The sequence below is a fragment of the Kogia breviceps genome, chromosome 4 (genome assembly GCF_026419965.1).
Source record: "Kogia breviceps isolate mKogBre1 chromosome 4, mKogBre1 haplotype 1, whole genome shotgun sequence".
Classification (NCBI taxonomy): Eukaryota; Metazoa; Chordata; class Mammalia; order Artiodactyla; family Physeteridae; genus Kogia; species Kogia breviceps.
The window spans coordinates 110,080,995-110,097,120 of record NC_081313.1 but is presented as its reverse complement, the minus strand read 5'-3'; the positions used below and the strand labels follow the sequence as shown (position 1 = coordinate 110,097,120).

The 16,126-nt window shown below is 37.0% G+C and overlaps 1 protein-coding gene across 1 annotated transcript in view; it reads right to left on the bottom strand.

Annotated features, from left to right (window-relative positions):
- RAD50 (RAD50 double strand break repair protein) overlaps window positions 1-16,126 on the bottom strand; it is a 114,570-nt gene that overhangs the window by 59,075 nt on the left and 39,369 nt on the right. The window contains exons 6-13 of the mRNA XM_059063363.2: window positions 8,929-9,057; window positions 8,530-8,695; window positions 6,935-7,128; window positions 6,307-6,513; window positions 5,074-5,256; window positions 4,084-4,241; window positions 961-1,136; window positions 228-465 (exon numbers count right to left, since the gene is read on the bottom strand). Coding sequence (XP_058919346.1) covers window positions 228-465; window positions 961-1,136; window positions 4,084-4,241; window positions 5,074-5,256; window positions 6,307-6,513; window positions 6,935-7,128; window positions 8,530-8,695; window positions 8,929-9,057 — 1,451 coding nt within the window. The remainder of the gene's footprint in view (window positions 1-227; window positions 466-960; window positions 1,137-4,083; window positions 4,242-5,073; window positions 5,257-6,306; window positions 6,514-6,934; window positions 7,129-8,529; window positions 8,696-8,928; window positions 9,058-16,126) is intronic.

Genomic DNA, 16,126 nt, shown 5'->3' with positions numbered 1-16,126 from the left:
TATATCTACCCTGTGACTAGTTTAAGAAACAAGCTTATCTTGAAACAAAATAATTCTTTCTTATCACATAAATAACATGAGATGAGCATACTGGCTTAGAATCCTGACTTTAATCTTTATTCATTCAACTCTTGCTTACTGAATATCTACCATATGTTAGACAGTGGAATAGGTACCTCTTACAGTGCTGCTGTACAGGTACAGTAATGACAAATCCCTATTCTCACCTCATGGGCACTAGTCCCAGCATTTCATCACGCCGCTTTTCTTTTTTCTTTAGCTCTGATTCTGTTGACTTGAGCTTATCTGGAGCAAGCCTCAGCTTAGACTGCAAATCACTGATGACTTCTTGTAATTCAGCTTCTGTCTGAAAAACTCTCTGACAGACAGGGCAACACGACTGGTCTTCATCCGTTAGCTGAGTAATGAATTGAGAGTAAACTGCCGTAGCTCCAGCCAGCATGGCTATTAAAAAAATATATATATATATACTCCCAGTGAAAAGAATACAAAATATAGTTTTGTCAACATGGTTATATCCTTTTCTGTAAATACATGATTATTCTTCTTGCTTTATAAACACACAATGAAAGAAATCCAAATTCTGATATTTAAGTCTTCCCAAGGGCACAATACATTCAGATTTGTAGAAATTATTTTCTGGTAACACACAAGTATAATAAAACTTTTAAAGCTTGTTATGTGCCAGAAACTATAATCTCATTTACTCCTCCCTAACACCCTACACGTGGTAGGCAATTATTAATGAATCTGAAGTGCAGAAAGGTTTTGATAACTTGCCCAAAGTCACACAGAAAGTAGGTTGTAGAACGAGAACTGAAACTTAAGCCACCAACCTCCAGAACCAAGTTAAAAAATTTCCCATCCTTAATAAGTTACCTGTGAACGAAAATTCAAAAACGTCAAAATGCCTTTTCTAATATAAAGTAGGTAACCTACCTCGTTGTTTTGAGGATTTTTCAATGTCTTCTTTAAGTCTGTCTAAGTCACTTTCAAAATCCTGGCTACCACAAACATCAAACAGTTTGTCTTCATAGCTGGACAAATTCTCTTCCTTCCTTTTTAGTTCATTATGTATATGATTTTTATTTTGCTCAGCTGAAGCCAGTTCCTTGCTAAAATAAGAACAAATATGGATTACAATTTTAAAACATGAGAAATGAAAAGTGTCAGAAGGTAGATCCAAGACAAACTCTGCCAGAAAATATTACAAAGGTCTGCTGTGACCAAGCACTTTTTCTTTAGAAGTCATGGCAGCAGTCCACTACTGCCTGAATCTACCCCTAGCACATGGACTCACCCTGGTCATATGCCTCCTCCCAGAAAAATGTGTACAGACAAAACCCTGCTTGGTTTTGCAGGGGTTCATGGTCTTAGATCTTGTGTTAAGAGCCTCAGCAAGGAGAATATGCTTACCAGATCTGGAGGGAAGAGGAAAAAAAGGAGAACATTCTCCTAACTCTGTGTGGACCCTTTCATAACTGTTCCCTCCTATAAAAACTTTTCCTTTGTTCCCTCCTTGTTGCTGTCATCTACTTACAACCTGATCATTCACCACCTCTCATTCATCAAAGACTTTGTTCACTAGTACAATTTATTTCCACTCCAACTCTTAAATATAATCCTAGCCAGCCTCCATGCCCACACATTTCAGGGGTTTTCAATTTACAGGTTTTGATGCATTAGGAAAGTCATATAATCAATTCAATGCATTGTATTCAGCATATTTTGAAAAATCAAGCATAATATGTAGAATATATTGGAGTAGATTGTGTGTGGTTAGGATAGGTACTATTTTAAGAAATTTGTTTCAGATAAATGTGAGTGCACATGTGCCTCATCTTAATACTTCCCATTGTAAGTCACAGTAAAAATTTGGAAAAAAAATAACATGTAGATGATGCTCTCACCATCCTAGCCATTGAGCATTGCTCATTAAGATCACTATCTCAGCAGTACCAAACACGGTTGACCCCTCCTTGAAAGACTATTTTCTCAAGGCAACCCAGACATCACTCCTGTCTTGTTCTCACCCTGGCTCCTGGGGCACTGACTTTGCTTGCTCCTCTTCCTTTGCTTGCCAACAGTTTAAATGTTGGTGTTTTCCAGGAGTCTGACTACAATTTTTTCTCTTCTCTTTGAATAACTCCTTCAAGTTGACATGAGCTACTGACTCCAATTATCACTTACAAAGCAACAACTTCTAATCTTCTGAACTTCAAACTCCAGTATTCTATTCCCTAACAGACATTTCCACAAGAAACACAAATTTAACATTTAACAAAAATATGTGTGGGATTTTTGACCCTCTTATCTAAGGACCACTCAAGGCGATATTTGAAAAAACTGATCACTTTTTTAAACTGTGGGAAAAACATGAAATTTAACCATTTTAAACTGTACAGCACAGTAGTGTTAACTATATGCACATTGTTGTGCAACAAATCTCTAAAACTTTTTCATCTTGCAAAACTAAAACTCTATACCCACTGAAAAACTGCCCCCCTCCCCTTACGCCTCCGTCGCCTGGCTACTCTGAACCTCCATTCCACATACTTTCTAAGAGTTTGACATCTTTGGATACTTCACTAAGTGTAACCAAGCAGTACTTGTCTTTTTGTGCCTAGCTTACTTCACTTTAAAATCCTCAAGCATAATACCCTCAAGGTTCATCAAGTCATAGCATATGAGAGGATTTCCTTCTTTTTCAAAGATAAATAATATTCCATTATACATACACCAGTTTTTCTTTATCCATTCATCCATCATTTAGGCTGCATCTACCTCTTGGCTATTGTGAATAATGCTGCAGTGAACATGGATTAGCAAATATCTCTTTGAGATCATGTTTTCAATTCATTTGAATATATACTCAGAAGTGGAATTGCTGGATCATCTGGTTATTCTTTTCCTAATTTTTGGAAGAACCTCCACAGGTTTTCTACAGTAACTGCACCATTTTACACTCCCACTAATAGTGCACAGGGTTCCAATTTCTCAACATCCTCACCAACACTTGTTATTTTGGGTTTTTTTCAACTTTTTATTTTATCTTTTAATTGAAGTATAGTTGATTTACAAGGTTGTGTCAGTTTCAGGTATAAAGCAAAGTGATTCAGTTATATTATTCTTTTTCAGATTCTTTTCCATTATAGCTTATTATAACTCACTACTATATTTTCTGTTTTTTTGATAATGGTCATCCTAAGTGGTGTGAGGTGATATCACTGTGGTTTTGATTTGCATTTCCTTGATGATTAGCATCATCTTGAGCATCTTTTCATATGCTTGTTGACCATTTATATATATCCTTTGGAGAAATGTTTATTCAAGTGCTCTGCCCATTTTTTTAAAAAAAATATTTATTTATTTGGTTGTGCTGGGTCTTAGTTGCAGTAGGTGGGCTCCCTGGCTGTGGCATGCGAATTCTTAGTTGTGGGATCTAGTTCCCTGAGCAGGGATCGAACCTGGGCCCCCTGCATCGGGAGCTCAGAGTCCCAACCACTGCACCACCAGGGAAGTCATCCTGCCCACTTTTTTAATCCGGGTATTTGGTTTTTTATTATTGAGTTGTATGAGTTCATTACATATTCTGGATACTAACCCCTTATCAGATATATAATTTGCAAATGTTTTCTCCCATTCTGTTGATTACCTTTTCCCTGTTGATCGTTCCCTTTGCTGTGCAGCAGTTTTTAAGTATGATATAGTCCCATTTGTCTATTTTTGCTTCTGCTGCCTGTGCTTTTGGTGTCATATTCAAGAAATCATTGCCAATTTCAATACAATGAAACTTTTCCTCTCTGTTATCTTCTAGGAGTTTTATAGTTTCAGGTCTCATATAAAGGAATATTTTAATCCTCTCACTTAGTTCTGCAAACTTTCAAGGAACAAGAAGCTCAACTATCTGTTACCATTTTACTTAATTTGTAAAATACAGGAAAATCAAAGCCAATTAATAAGACATACCACTTCGCGACAATAAATGATTTCAAAACAATTAAAAGTGAAAGCATGAAATAAGAGACTTCTACTATATCTTCAAATGTTGTAACTACTTACTTCAATTTGGCAAGTCTGTCCCTGGTCTGATTAATTTCTTTTGATTTACTATGAAGCCAGTCTTCAAGCTGCTTTTTGTTGGGAAAATATCCTAACAATGAAGTTAATTCATCACTGTGCCTAGATTTTATTTTTCTGATTTGTTCATCTTTGTCAGCCTATAGGAAAAAAAAATTGTTTAAAAATAAAGCTCAATATCTCCACATTATATAAAGAACAAAAATAAATTTTAGATTGATTACAGTTCTAGGCTTAAAAAATAAAACTACAAAAATGCAAGAAGAAAATATAAAATTCCTTTTTCTTTTTTAAAAAGTTTTGGGGGCTTCCCTGGTGGCGCAGTGGTTGAGAATCCGCCTGCCGATGCAGGGGACATGGGTTTGTGTCCCAGTCCGGGAAGATCCCACATGCCGCTGAGAGGCTGGGCCCGTAAGCCATGGCCGCTGGGCCTGAGCGTCCGGAGGCTGTGCTCCACAAAGGGAGAGGCCACAACAGTGAGAGGCCCGCGTACCGCAAAAAAAAAAGAAAAAAAAATTTTGGCCATGCCGCACGGCTTGAGCAATATCTCAGCGCCCCGACCAGAGACTGAACCCAGGCCATGGCTGTGAAAGCACCAAATCCTAACCACTAAGCCACCAAGGAACTCCTGAAAATTTCTTAAACTCTTAAAGTGGGGATGGACTTTCTAAGCCATTAGAGAAAAGAATAGCAAGTCTGATGATATAAAAATTAAAACTTCTGTATGGTATATGATAAAAATTAACAGCAATGTACATGTGTGTGTTTGTGTGTATACACTTCTGTATTGTTATTTTTTTGTACTTAGAAAACAGCTTTTAAACTTGAAAGTCTATTTTATATTAAGTTCACTTAACCCCTAAAGTAAAAAGGCAATATCAACTAAATACTTCACAGTGTAACGATTATGAATGTAAGATAAGCTATTTTAAATACCAGAAAGTATAATTAGAACAAAATGAAAGGTCATACTTTGTCTTTAGTCAGCATCTCCATCTGGGTACGTGTTGCTGTATGATGATTTAACTGCTCCATCTCCTGGTCCAATTTACGCAGGGTCCTGTCGAGATCTGCTTTCTCATTTTGAAGGCTTATTACTTCTGTTTTTAGAGTTTCTACATTGCTGTTTTTCTCAGCTTTGCTTAGCTCACGTTCCTTAATAATTCAAATAAATGAACAGGTTTATATGTGTTGTGTTAAAATAATGACAAAGTGTATTAGAAATCAGCTACTCCTCAGGATAGTCAAAATACTAGTTTGATTTTATCCAACAACAGAAAAAGCAGAAGGAATAAAATTTTTAAGAAAGATCTTATAAAGTCACCTTACTATTTTATAACAGTAGAGACTTAGTAAATAAATCTGGAAGAGTCAAACAGGAGAGAAAAATGAAAATTAGTGCAAAATTAAGAAAAATATGCCTAAATATACAGTTTAGTGACTCTTCAATCAATAACTAAGCATTTACCAAGTACCCATGTAACTCACTACACTGCCTGGCATATAGAAACTAAAAATAGTGTGATTTGGTCCCTGAACAGTATCTCCCCATCACAACAGGACAATATTGTGCTAAACTGACAAAAATGTATGCTAGATATTAAGTTTGGGAGTAAATAGAAATGTTTAAATTATCAAGACGGGACCTGAAAGTGGCATTTGCCAAGCTTTAGGATGCTTATTTTGGTAATGGAGGTGTGAAGGAAGGGAAGAGATTAGAAACAAATAAGAAATTTTGGAAATTCATGAAAGGAAGAGGTGGGCTAAGAAAGTTTCTACCACAGAAAAAATGATAACACAGCAATAATCATATAAAACCTGTAGTGTGTGGAACCTAGAGGGAAAATACATTTTTTTTTAAACTTAGGTAAGTGGTTCTCAACCAAGGTAATCATAAGAATCATCCAGTTCTGTTTTGAACACATTTCTATGCCCCACTCTTAGAGATTTTTATTGGAAGGTTTAAGGTCTAAGCAAAAGTTTTTTTTTTTTTAAGCTTCCTTAGATGATTCTAATTTTCAATCCACCAGGTTCCAGGAGCAGAGTTGGGTCATTAAGATATTCAGATAAATTCATTTTACGTGAGATTGATAGACAAGGTTGACATTTTTATTAAAATGCCATAATCTTAGGATTAGCAAAAGATAAAATACTTCTAAATATCTTACACCTTAAAATTATTAGATTGCTCAAATAGTATCTTACAGCTTTTGTGAGCTCCTGGTCCAGTTCAAGAATCCTGTCTGAAGATCCTTCCAACTGCTGTAATTCATACTTCACATTTTTCAGCTCATTCTGCTTCTTAGTTAGGATTTCTGATTTTAGCTCAATTATTCTTCCCAGTCCAGTTTTCTTATCCCTTATCTCATCTATCTGTTTTTGTTTCAGAGTCTCTTTTTCTGCAAAGTCATTCTAAATACATAATGAGAAGCATGAGCATTAACAATTTTTTCACTAAAAACTTCATTAAGAAAAAGTTTCTTTGATGCAAAAATAACACACGCACTCTGAGGAAAATATAGAAAAGCATAAAAAAATATAATGATCATAACCCAGAGATAATCATTATTAACTTCGAGCAAACTTTTTCTTTACAATTAGCTTTAAAAAGAAATTTTACTTAAAATCAAATTAAAAACATAGGTCTATATCTTCTTTGTAGTTTTATACTTATAAACTTTAAAAAATTTGCTTCCATAAAGGTTTTATTCTACCTCACAGCAAATTTTATCCTAACACTAATCCAAAAATATGACAAAATAAGGTCAATCCAAAAATTAAAACAATTCAACTAGACAATCTGATACAAACAAAAGAAAATAACAGTATTTACCATCAGTTGCCTGGCGGTTTCTGCTTCCTTTTCTTGCCTCTCTCTCACAAGTTTGTGAAAATTTTTTATCTGTCTCTCACTGAATGGTCCATGCTCAAAGCCATCCAATTCTAGTTGTGTTGCCAAAGACTGAATTAATGAATCTCTAGCTCGCATATGTTCTTGATGACGATCTGCTTGTAGCTGTAGACGACCTTTAAAAAACACGATCATAGTAATTCATCAGCTGATTTTTTAAAAAATAAAAGAGCAAGATCTCTTACATCCTTTGCTCAGTTTCCCCCAATGGTAACTATTGTATTGGGATGTAGTAAGAAATACATATTTGGTTTTTGTCCTTGGCTCCTGGTACAGAGCTCCAAAAAACGCTTAGAATTTCTCAGTGACAGGGGTGAGAGGAGTATCTTTTGTTATTCATTATAAGTCCCTTTCAACTGTACCTGAGTTTATTCTAATGAGGTGACTCCTGGAGAATGGGACCTGGTCGTCAGAGGAATCAGCTCTGTGATTAGAGAGTAGGAAGTTTCAGTACCCACCCCTCCCATTTCTGGGGAGGGGCTGAAGTCTGAGTTCAATCACCAATGGCCAATAACTTAATTAATCATGTCTACATGATTACGTCCATAAAAACCCTAAGCAACGGCATTCAAAGAGCTTCCAGGTTGGTGAATACTACATGGATGTGCTGGGTAAGTCGTGCATGTGGAGAAGGCATGAAAGCTCAATGTCCCTCCCCCACACCTTACCCTATGCATCTCTTCCATTTGGGTGTTCCTGAGCTATATCCTTAATAAACTGGTAATAGTAAGTGCTTCCCTGAGTACTAGGAGCTGTTATAGAAAATTACTGAACCTGAGAAAAGGGTTGTGGGAACCCCTGATTTACAGCCAGTGGTCAGAAGTACAGGTGCCAGACAATCTGGGACTTGGGATTGGCAGCTGAAGTGGAGTGGGAGACAGTCTCGTGGGACTGAGCCCTTAATCGGTGGGGCCTATGCTAACTCAGGACAGAGAGTGTCAGAACTGAATTAAATTACAGGACACTTAGTTGGTGTTCACTGAGAATTGGAGAGTTGCTTGGTGTGGAAAAACACACACACCTGGCGTCAGAACTGTTGTTGAGTAGAAAAACAGTGTTTTCTTTTAGTAATTTGCAAAATTATAGTATATCACAACCAGGATACTGACACTGATACAATCCATCAGTCTTATTCTTATTTCCCCAGTTTAACTCATATCTGTGTATTATGTTCTACATAATTTTATCAACTGTGTTGATTCTTATATCCACCATGACAGCCAAGATACTGAACAGTTCCAATACCATAAGAACCCCTTGTGTTTTTTTTAAAACCATGATCACATTAAACTTCCTCCTGCTCTTCCTCCTACTGGGTAACCCGGGCCATCACTAATCTGTTCTACATTTCTAAAATTTTGGCATTTCAAAATGTCATATAAAGTGGAAACATATTATATATAATCTTTTGAGACTGACTTTTTTCACTCAGCATAATTCCCTGGAGATTTGTCATTCATGCAGAAAACGTGTAATATTATAATAGGGAAAAAGACCAAGTAAACACTGTCTCTTACCCTGTTCAACAAGTAGTTCTGATTTTTCTTGATTGAGAAGCCTAGATTCTTTATTTAATTTTTCCAGTTCACGCTGACATTCTACCAGTCTCCTTTCTTTCTCCCTAACTGTTCTCTGGTGATTGTGATATAAATCATTTAGCTGCTCATCAGACCCTTGAAAAACCTGTGTAGAACCAAAATAAAGAGCTTTAATGTATAACAAGGTTATCAGTCTGAGGTACAAAATATGAACCAAAGCTTATTCAATATCCTTCTTTTTAACATAAACATGGAAGTAACACAAACATCAAGATTTGTATGTTTGTTTCAAAATATGACTGTCAAAATGGAATCAATTGAGGTTCATTACAATAATCTCAAAATTCTGAAGTAAAACAAAATTCTACCACCACAAACCTTTTCCATTTTCTGTTCCAGTTCACTATTATCTTTTTCCATTTGCTTCTTTCGGCTATCCAAAGCTTTAATTTCATTGTCGAGTCTCATTATTTTAGAGAGATTTTGTTCAATTTCTTTTAGACGATTCTGAAAATAAACAAACACCCTACATAAACAGAATTCACTACAGTTTACACTGCAAATAACTGAAGATAAATAACATGTCCCAGGACCAGGCACTTAGTAAAAGTGATCTCATTAATGGTAACACTACTATAATAAAGGGAGTACTGAGAAACTGAGGATCAGAGACATTAAATAACTTGTCCAACTCCTTACAGCTAGTAAAGAAAAGCAGGAATTTAACTCCCTTCTAACTCCAAAGCCCATCCCCCACCCTCAACAGCTCCCACAAAAGTCATTCATTCATTGGGTACTTGGAGCCACATTATGTAAAGTACCACATTTTAAGAACTTAATCCTTGGAACTTCCCTGGTGGCACAGTGGTTAAGAATCCACCTGCCAATGCAGGGGGCATGGCTTCGAGTCCTGATCCGGAAAGATCCCACATGTCATGGAGCAACTAAGCCCATGTGCCACAACTACTGAGCCTGTGCTCTAGAGCCCGTGAGTCACAACTGCTGAGCCCGCGTGCCTGGAGCCTGTGCTCCCCAGCAGGAGAGGCCACCACAATGAGAAGTGCACACACTGCAACAAAGAGTAGTCCTCTCTGCAACTAGAGAAAGCCTATGAGCGGCAATGAAGACCCAACACAGCCAAAAATTAAAAAAATTAAAAAAAACAGAACTTAATCCTTAAAAGGCTATTTAATTTATTAAAAAAGAAATTAGAACTACTGAGTGGACTGGAAACTCATGGTGCATCACAAGTGAAATGTGACAAATGATCTCAGTGGCCTGTTTCCAGGGACAGCTGGTTGCCTCATCTCCTAGGAATATGAGTGACCTGCCTCAGAGTCTTCCCTCCTTGGATACTCTTCTGGTGTTTGCCTCTACAATTCCAAGGCTGACCAACTCCTCTTCTAAGAAATTTTTAGAACCTAATTTTGAAACTAACACATTATTACAGATATCAATTGTAAGCTTTCATAGCTGCAACAAAATGCATCCTCAACTTCAATGTCATTTGATAAATTATACTAATACCATATCTTATGATTTGTATATTAATAGGTAACACGTTATCACCACAGAAACTTTACTTTGTTCACCAATGCTTCTTCAGCACATATAACAAGTGTTCAGTATGTTAGCTAAAAGAGAGATTTGAAAAATTTTTTTTTACCAATAACAGTCATAGCTATCATTGATCAAATGCCTGCTATACTGCAGACATTGTACTAGGTGCTGCCATACATTCCCTCTAATCATTATGACACTACAGGCAAACCTCAGAGATATACTGGGTTCAGTTCCAGACCACTGCAATAAAGTGATTATTGCAATAAAGCAAGTCACACAATTTTTTGGCTTCACAGTGCATATAAAAGTTGTTTACACTATGCTGTAGAAGTGTGCAATAGTATTATGTCTTTAAAAAAAACAATGTTCATATTTTGATCTCTTCCCATGAATCACAAATGTTCTTAATGGCATCTAGAATGGTCCTTTCCAGGAGGTTTTCAATTTCCAGATCCATCACTGGAATTACTATCTATGGCAGCTATAGCCTTATGAAATGTATTTCTTAAAAAGATTTAAAAGTCAAAATGACTTCTTGATCCATGGGCTGCAGAATGGATGCTGTGTTAGCAGACATGAAAACATGAATCTCATTGTACATCTCCATGAGCACTCCTGGGTGACCAGATGCATGGTCAATGAGCAGTAATATTTTTTGGGAAAAAAAAATCCTTTTTTTTTTTTTTTTCTGAGCAGCAGGTCTCAACAATGGGTCTAAAATATTCAATAAACCATGTTGTAAACAGAGATGTTGCCATCTAGGTTGCTCCATTTATAGAGCACAGGCACAGTAGATTTAGCATAATTCTTAAGGGCCCTGAAGATTTTTGGAATGGTCAATGAGCACTGGCTTCCACTTAAAGTCACATGCCGCATTAGTCCCTAACAACAGTCAGCCTGTCCTCTGAAGCTTTGAAGCCAGGCATTGACTTCTCTCTAGCTATGGCAGTCCTAGATGGCATCTTCTTCCAGTATAAGGCTGTTTTACCTACGTTGAAAATCTATTGTACAGTGAAGCCACCTTCATTAATGACCTTAGCTAGATCTTCTTTATAACTTGCTGTAGCTTCATCAGCACTTGCTGCTTCACCTTGCACTTTGAAGTTTTGGAGACAGCTTCTTTTCTTAAACCTCGAGAACCTCTGCTACTTTCAAATATTTCTTCTGCAGCTTCCTTACCTCTCTCAGCCTTCAAAGAATTGAAGAGTTAGGACGTTGCTCTGGATTAGGCTTTTACTTAAGGGAATGTTGTGGCTGGTTTGATCTTCTACCTAGACCAATAAAACCTCCTCCATATCAGCAATAAGGCTGTTTCAACTTTCTTACCATTCATGAGTTCACTGGAGTAGCACTTTTAATTTCCTTCAAGAACTTTTCCTTTGCGTTCACAACCTGGCTAACCATTTGGCACAAAAGGCCCAGCTTTCAGTCTCTCTTCACTTTTGATATGACTTCCTCACTGAGCTCAATCATTTCTAGCTTTTAGTTTAAAGTGAGAGACATGTGACTGTTCCTTTCACTTGAACATTTAGAGGTCATTATAAGGTTATTAACTGGTTTAATTTCAATATTGTTGTACCTCAAGGACTAGGAAGGCCTGAGGAAAGGGAGAAAGATGGGGGAATGGCTGTTTGGTAGAGCAGTCAGAACACATACAACTTTTATCGATTAAATTTGCCATCTTATATGCATGTGGTTTGTGGCATCCCAAAACAATTACAATAGTAACATCGAAGATCACTGATTGCAGAACAGCATAATATAATAATGAAAAAAGTTGAAATACTGCAAGAATTACCAAAATGTGACAAGAGACACACAGTGAGCAAATGGTGTTGGTGCTATAGTGGTGAGCATAGCTGCCTTCCAAAGTGAGCAAATGCTATTGGAAAAATGGCACCAACACACTTGCTTGATTGACACAGGGTTGCCACAAACGTCCAATTTGTAAAAAAAGAAAGAAAGAAAAAAATGTAGTATATACAAAGCACAGTAAAGCAAAGTATGCCTGTACATGCTAAGTAGGAGACTCAGAGGACTTGTATAAAGCCACATACTTAAAAATGGGAGATGAGACTGAGAGGCAGGATGGTATAACAATTAAGACTACAAGCTCTGGGAGCTGGAATGATTGGACATCTCTATGTAAAGAAGTAAACCTCCATAGAGCTGATTCACTTTGCTGTACAGCAGAAACTAACACAACATTGTAGAGCAACTATACTCCAGTAAAAATTAACTTAAAAAAAAAGGAAGTAAATCTCAACCTTACCTCACACCATATTCAAAGTTAAGCTGAAATAGAGCATATACTTAAATATAACAACTCAGACTAGAAAACTTCAAGAAGAAAATCTTTGTGACCTTGGGTCAGACAAAGATTTCCTAGATAGGAAACAAAAAGCAAAAGCTATAAGAGAAAATTTTGATATACTGGACTTCATCAAAATTAAAAACTCCTGCCCTTTGAAAGCAGTTAAGAAGAAGAAAAAAATTTGCAAAACACATACCCAATTAGAGCTTATACCAAGAATAATTAAAGAACTCTCACAGCTTCAATAGTAAGACCAAAAGCAAAACCAAAAAATACACACACACAAAACCTATTGAAAACAGGCAAAATATATGCACAGACACTTTACCAAAAAAGATATTCAAATGGCAAATAAACACATAAAAAGATGCTCAACGTTGATTAACATTAGGAAAATGCAAATTAAAACCATAATGAAAAAAAAAAAGCTGCTCAGAGACTCTATCACACATCTATTTTAATGGCTAAAATAAAAAGCTGATAATACTAAGTGCTGACAATGATGAAGCACAACTGCACTCTTGTACATTGTTGTGGGACTACCAAACGTGCCACTTTGAAAAATAGTTTGGCAGCTCTTAAGGTAAAACATACACTTAACACACAACCTAACAATCCCACTCCTAGGGAGTTACCCAAGAGAGATAAAAACATATCTCCAAACAAAGACCTGTACACAGAAGTTTATAGCAGTTTTATTTGTAATAGCTAAAAGCTGATTAACAACTTGAAGTCCATCAACAAAGGAACGGATGAACAAACTGTAATATATCCTTACAGTGGAATACCCTCAGCAATAAAAAGGAATGAACTACTCATACATGCAACCACAAAGATAAATTTAAAAGCATTATGCTAAGAAGTTAGACACAAAAGGTTATATAATGTATGATTCCACTGATGTGGCATTTGTTGGAAAAGGCAAAACTATACTGACAGAAAACAAATCAGGGATTATCAAGGGCTGGAAATGGAGGAAGGGGACCGACTACAAATAGACTTGAGAGAACTATTTGGGATGGAAATGTTCTATCTTGACTGTACTGATAATAACGCTACTGTATGCATTTGCCCAAACTCATCAAATCATATACTTTCAAAAGGGTGGATTTTACTAAATGTAAATTATATTTCAATAAATCTGACTAAAGAAAAAAAAGTATCAGTTTAGGAATCAGAGAAGCCTGGAATCAAATCCTGGCTTTACCCCTTACTTCCAACGTGAATACCTGTGCCTCACTTTTCTCACCTATGAAACTTCACGGGGTTACTGTGGGGCTCACATAATACATTTTAAAGCACTTTGATCAGCAACTGGGCATACAGTAGGCCCTCAATGAACAGAACCATTCACATCACTTGTGAAAAAAATTCTGTGTTCACAAAATATCTTTGAGCAATCTAACAAACAGAACTGGATTAATTCTTAAGAGCAATGAATATTAACACCTCTGTTATGGTACCCTACTTCTCAGAAACTACTCAGTTTCTATCAATGTTTTCACTGTATTGTGGCAGCATTAACATTATCTTGGGGCTTCCCTGATGGCGCAGTGGTTAAGAATCCACCTGCCAATGCAGGGGACACAGGTTCAATCCCTGGTCCGTGAAGATCCCACATGCTGCAGAGCAACTAAGTCCATGCACCGCAACTACTGAGCCTGCACTCTAGAGCCCGCGAGCCACAACTACTGAAGCCCATGCACCTAGAGCCCATGCTCCGCAATAAGAGAAGCCACGGCAGTAAGAAGCCCACATGCCACAATGAAGAGTAGCCCTTGCTCGCTGCAACTAGAGAAAGTCTGTGCACAGCAACGAAGACCCAAAGCAGTCAAAAATAAATTAAAAAAATAAATTTTTAAAAAACACATTATCTTGGCTTAGATCTTTTGTGACATCTCTAGCTGCTTCATTCCTTAAATCCAGCCAGTAACTAGATGCTGGGGACTCCTTCGACATCTGTGCTTTGGCTCGAACCCCAGAGCACAAAACACAGGCTCTATCCCCAGAGCACACAACCTAGTAAAAGAAGCTAAAACAAATAGAAAGACAACAAAAAATATAGCAGCAGAGTGTTCAAAGCTTAGGTGTGTGAAATAAGACAAAAGAATCAGGCACTTGGGCTATAAGGTGCATAAGGATCATGAACTTATGTGTGGAAGAATAAATAAAAGGGCCAAAGGGTGCTTTTGAACTTGAAAACAAATTTCTCAACCCATTTCCACTGAGGGCAAGAAAGGAAAACAGGCCTAAGTGGGCCAAGGTCAGGATAGGATGTGGTGGTATGGGAATAAAGTAGTTTATGAGAGAGTTCCTGAAAATGTAGGAAATCCGTAAAAATGGGAAAGCATGAATTATAGTGCAGTACTGAAATGGAGCTGTCTACTGGATGGCTGCTGGGAAGATGATCTGATTCAAGCTTTATGCTGAGTTCTATGAAGGGAAGAATCCTTTTAACTCAGAGCTAAAAAACAAAAGGACTTTGGAAATCATCCACTTAATAAATATTTACTGAACCACCTGCTAAGTGCCAGGTATCAGGCTAGGCTCTAAAGATACAGAGAGTAAGATTAAACTCTTGGACTAGCCAAAATTAAATACAAATAAAGAAATAAACAAACACCTCAACGTTTGCTACAGCCTTGTTTAGAATCCTGGCACTGCTCAATAAATACCAGGTATTATCACTTAGCTCTACCCTGACATCATTTCCTATACAAATGCTCCATTTCAACTATGAGGATTTCCTTGATACTGTTCAAAGACAGCCTGCATTTTGCTGTCACCATATCTGTAATTACCTGTCTACTTAAGGTCAACAAAATGATACCCCAAATTAAGTCCTATGAAATCCTCTCTGGCCACCTCAGACTTTCTCTTCTTTCCTCCTCAAAGCTCTCACAGCTCTTGCCTTTTTCTGCCTTATATGTGCTTGTCATCTTTCCAACCAGGCTGCTCCTGAAGAAAATAAAATGTGTTCCAATATCTTGGTAACTACCACAGTACCTACACACAGTTATTAGAACAACTACTTCTAAAATATAACATACTTTTTCTCACTCTTATGCCTATTGCACTAAATTCTAAACCCATTAGGCTCTTCATAATCTGACTGCAAATCCTAGCTCCCACTCCTTTTACCTTGATTTACTTAACCAGGCTCTTACTCACAGTCCTGTTTTAATAAGCTTGTATTTGTGAATATGTACATATATACATGTGCATGTTTGTATACACACGTAGTGTATTTTTGCAAGAAAACCCACCTGATCATAAGATATATGTGGGAGGTCAGACATGAGGAGTAGGAAGAGCATCTCTTACTTTTCAACTAATATTCTTCCATAATTTTTTCATTGTGAGCACATATTAGTTTTAAAAGAAAAAAATACAAAATAAAAACAAACATACAGGAACTTCCCTGGTGGCAGAGTGGATAAGACTCTGAGCTCCCAATGCAGGGGGACCAGGTTCGATCCCTGGTCAGGGAACTAGATCCCACATGCACGCCACAGCTAAGAGTTCACATGCCACAACTAAGGAGCCCTGGAGCCACAACTAAGGAGCTCACATGCTGCAATTAAGGAGCTGGCAAGCCACAATTAAGGAGCCCACCTGCTGCAGCTAAGACCTGGCGTAACCAAATAAATAAACAAATAAATAAATTTTTAAAAAAGATTAGAAAAAACAAAACAAACA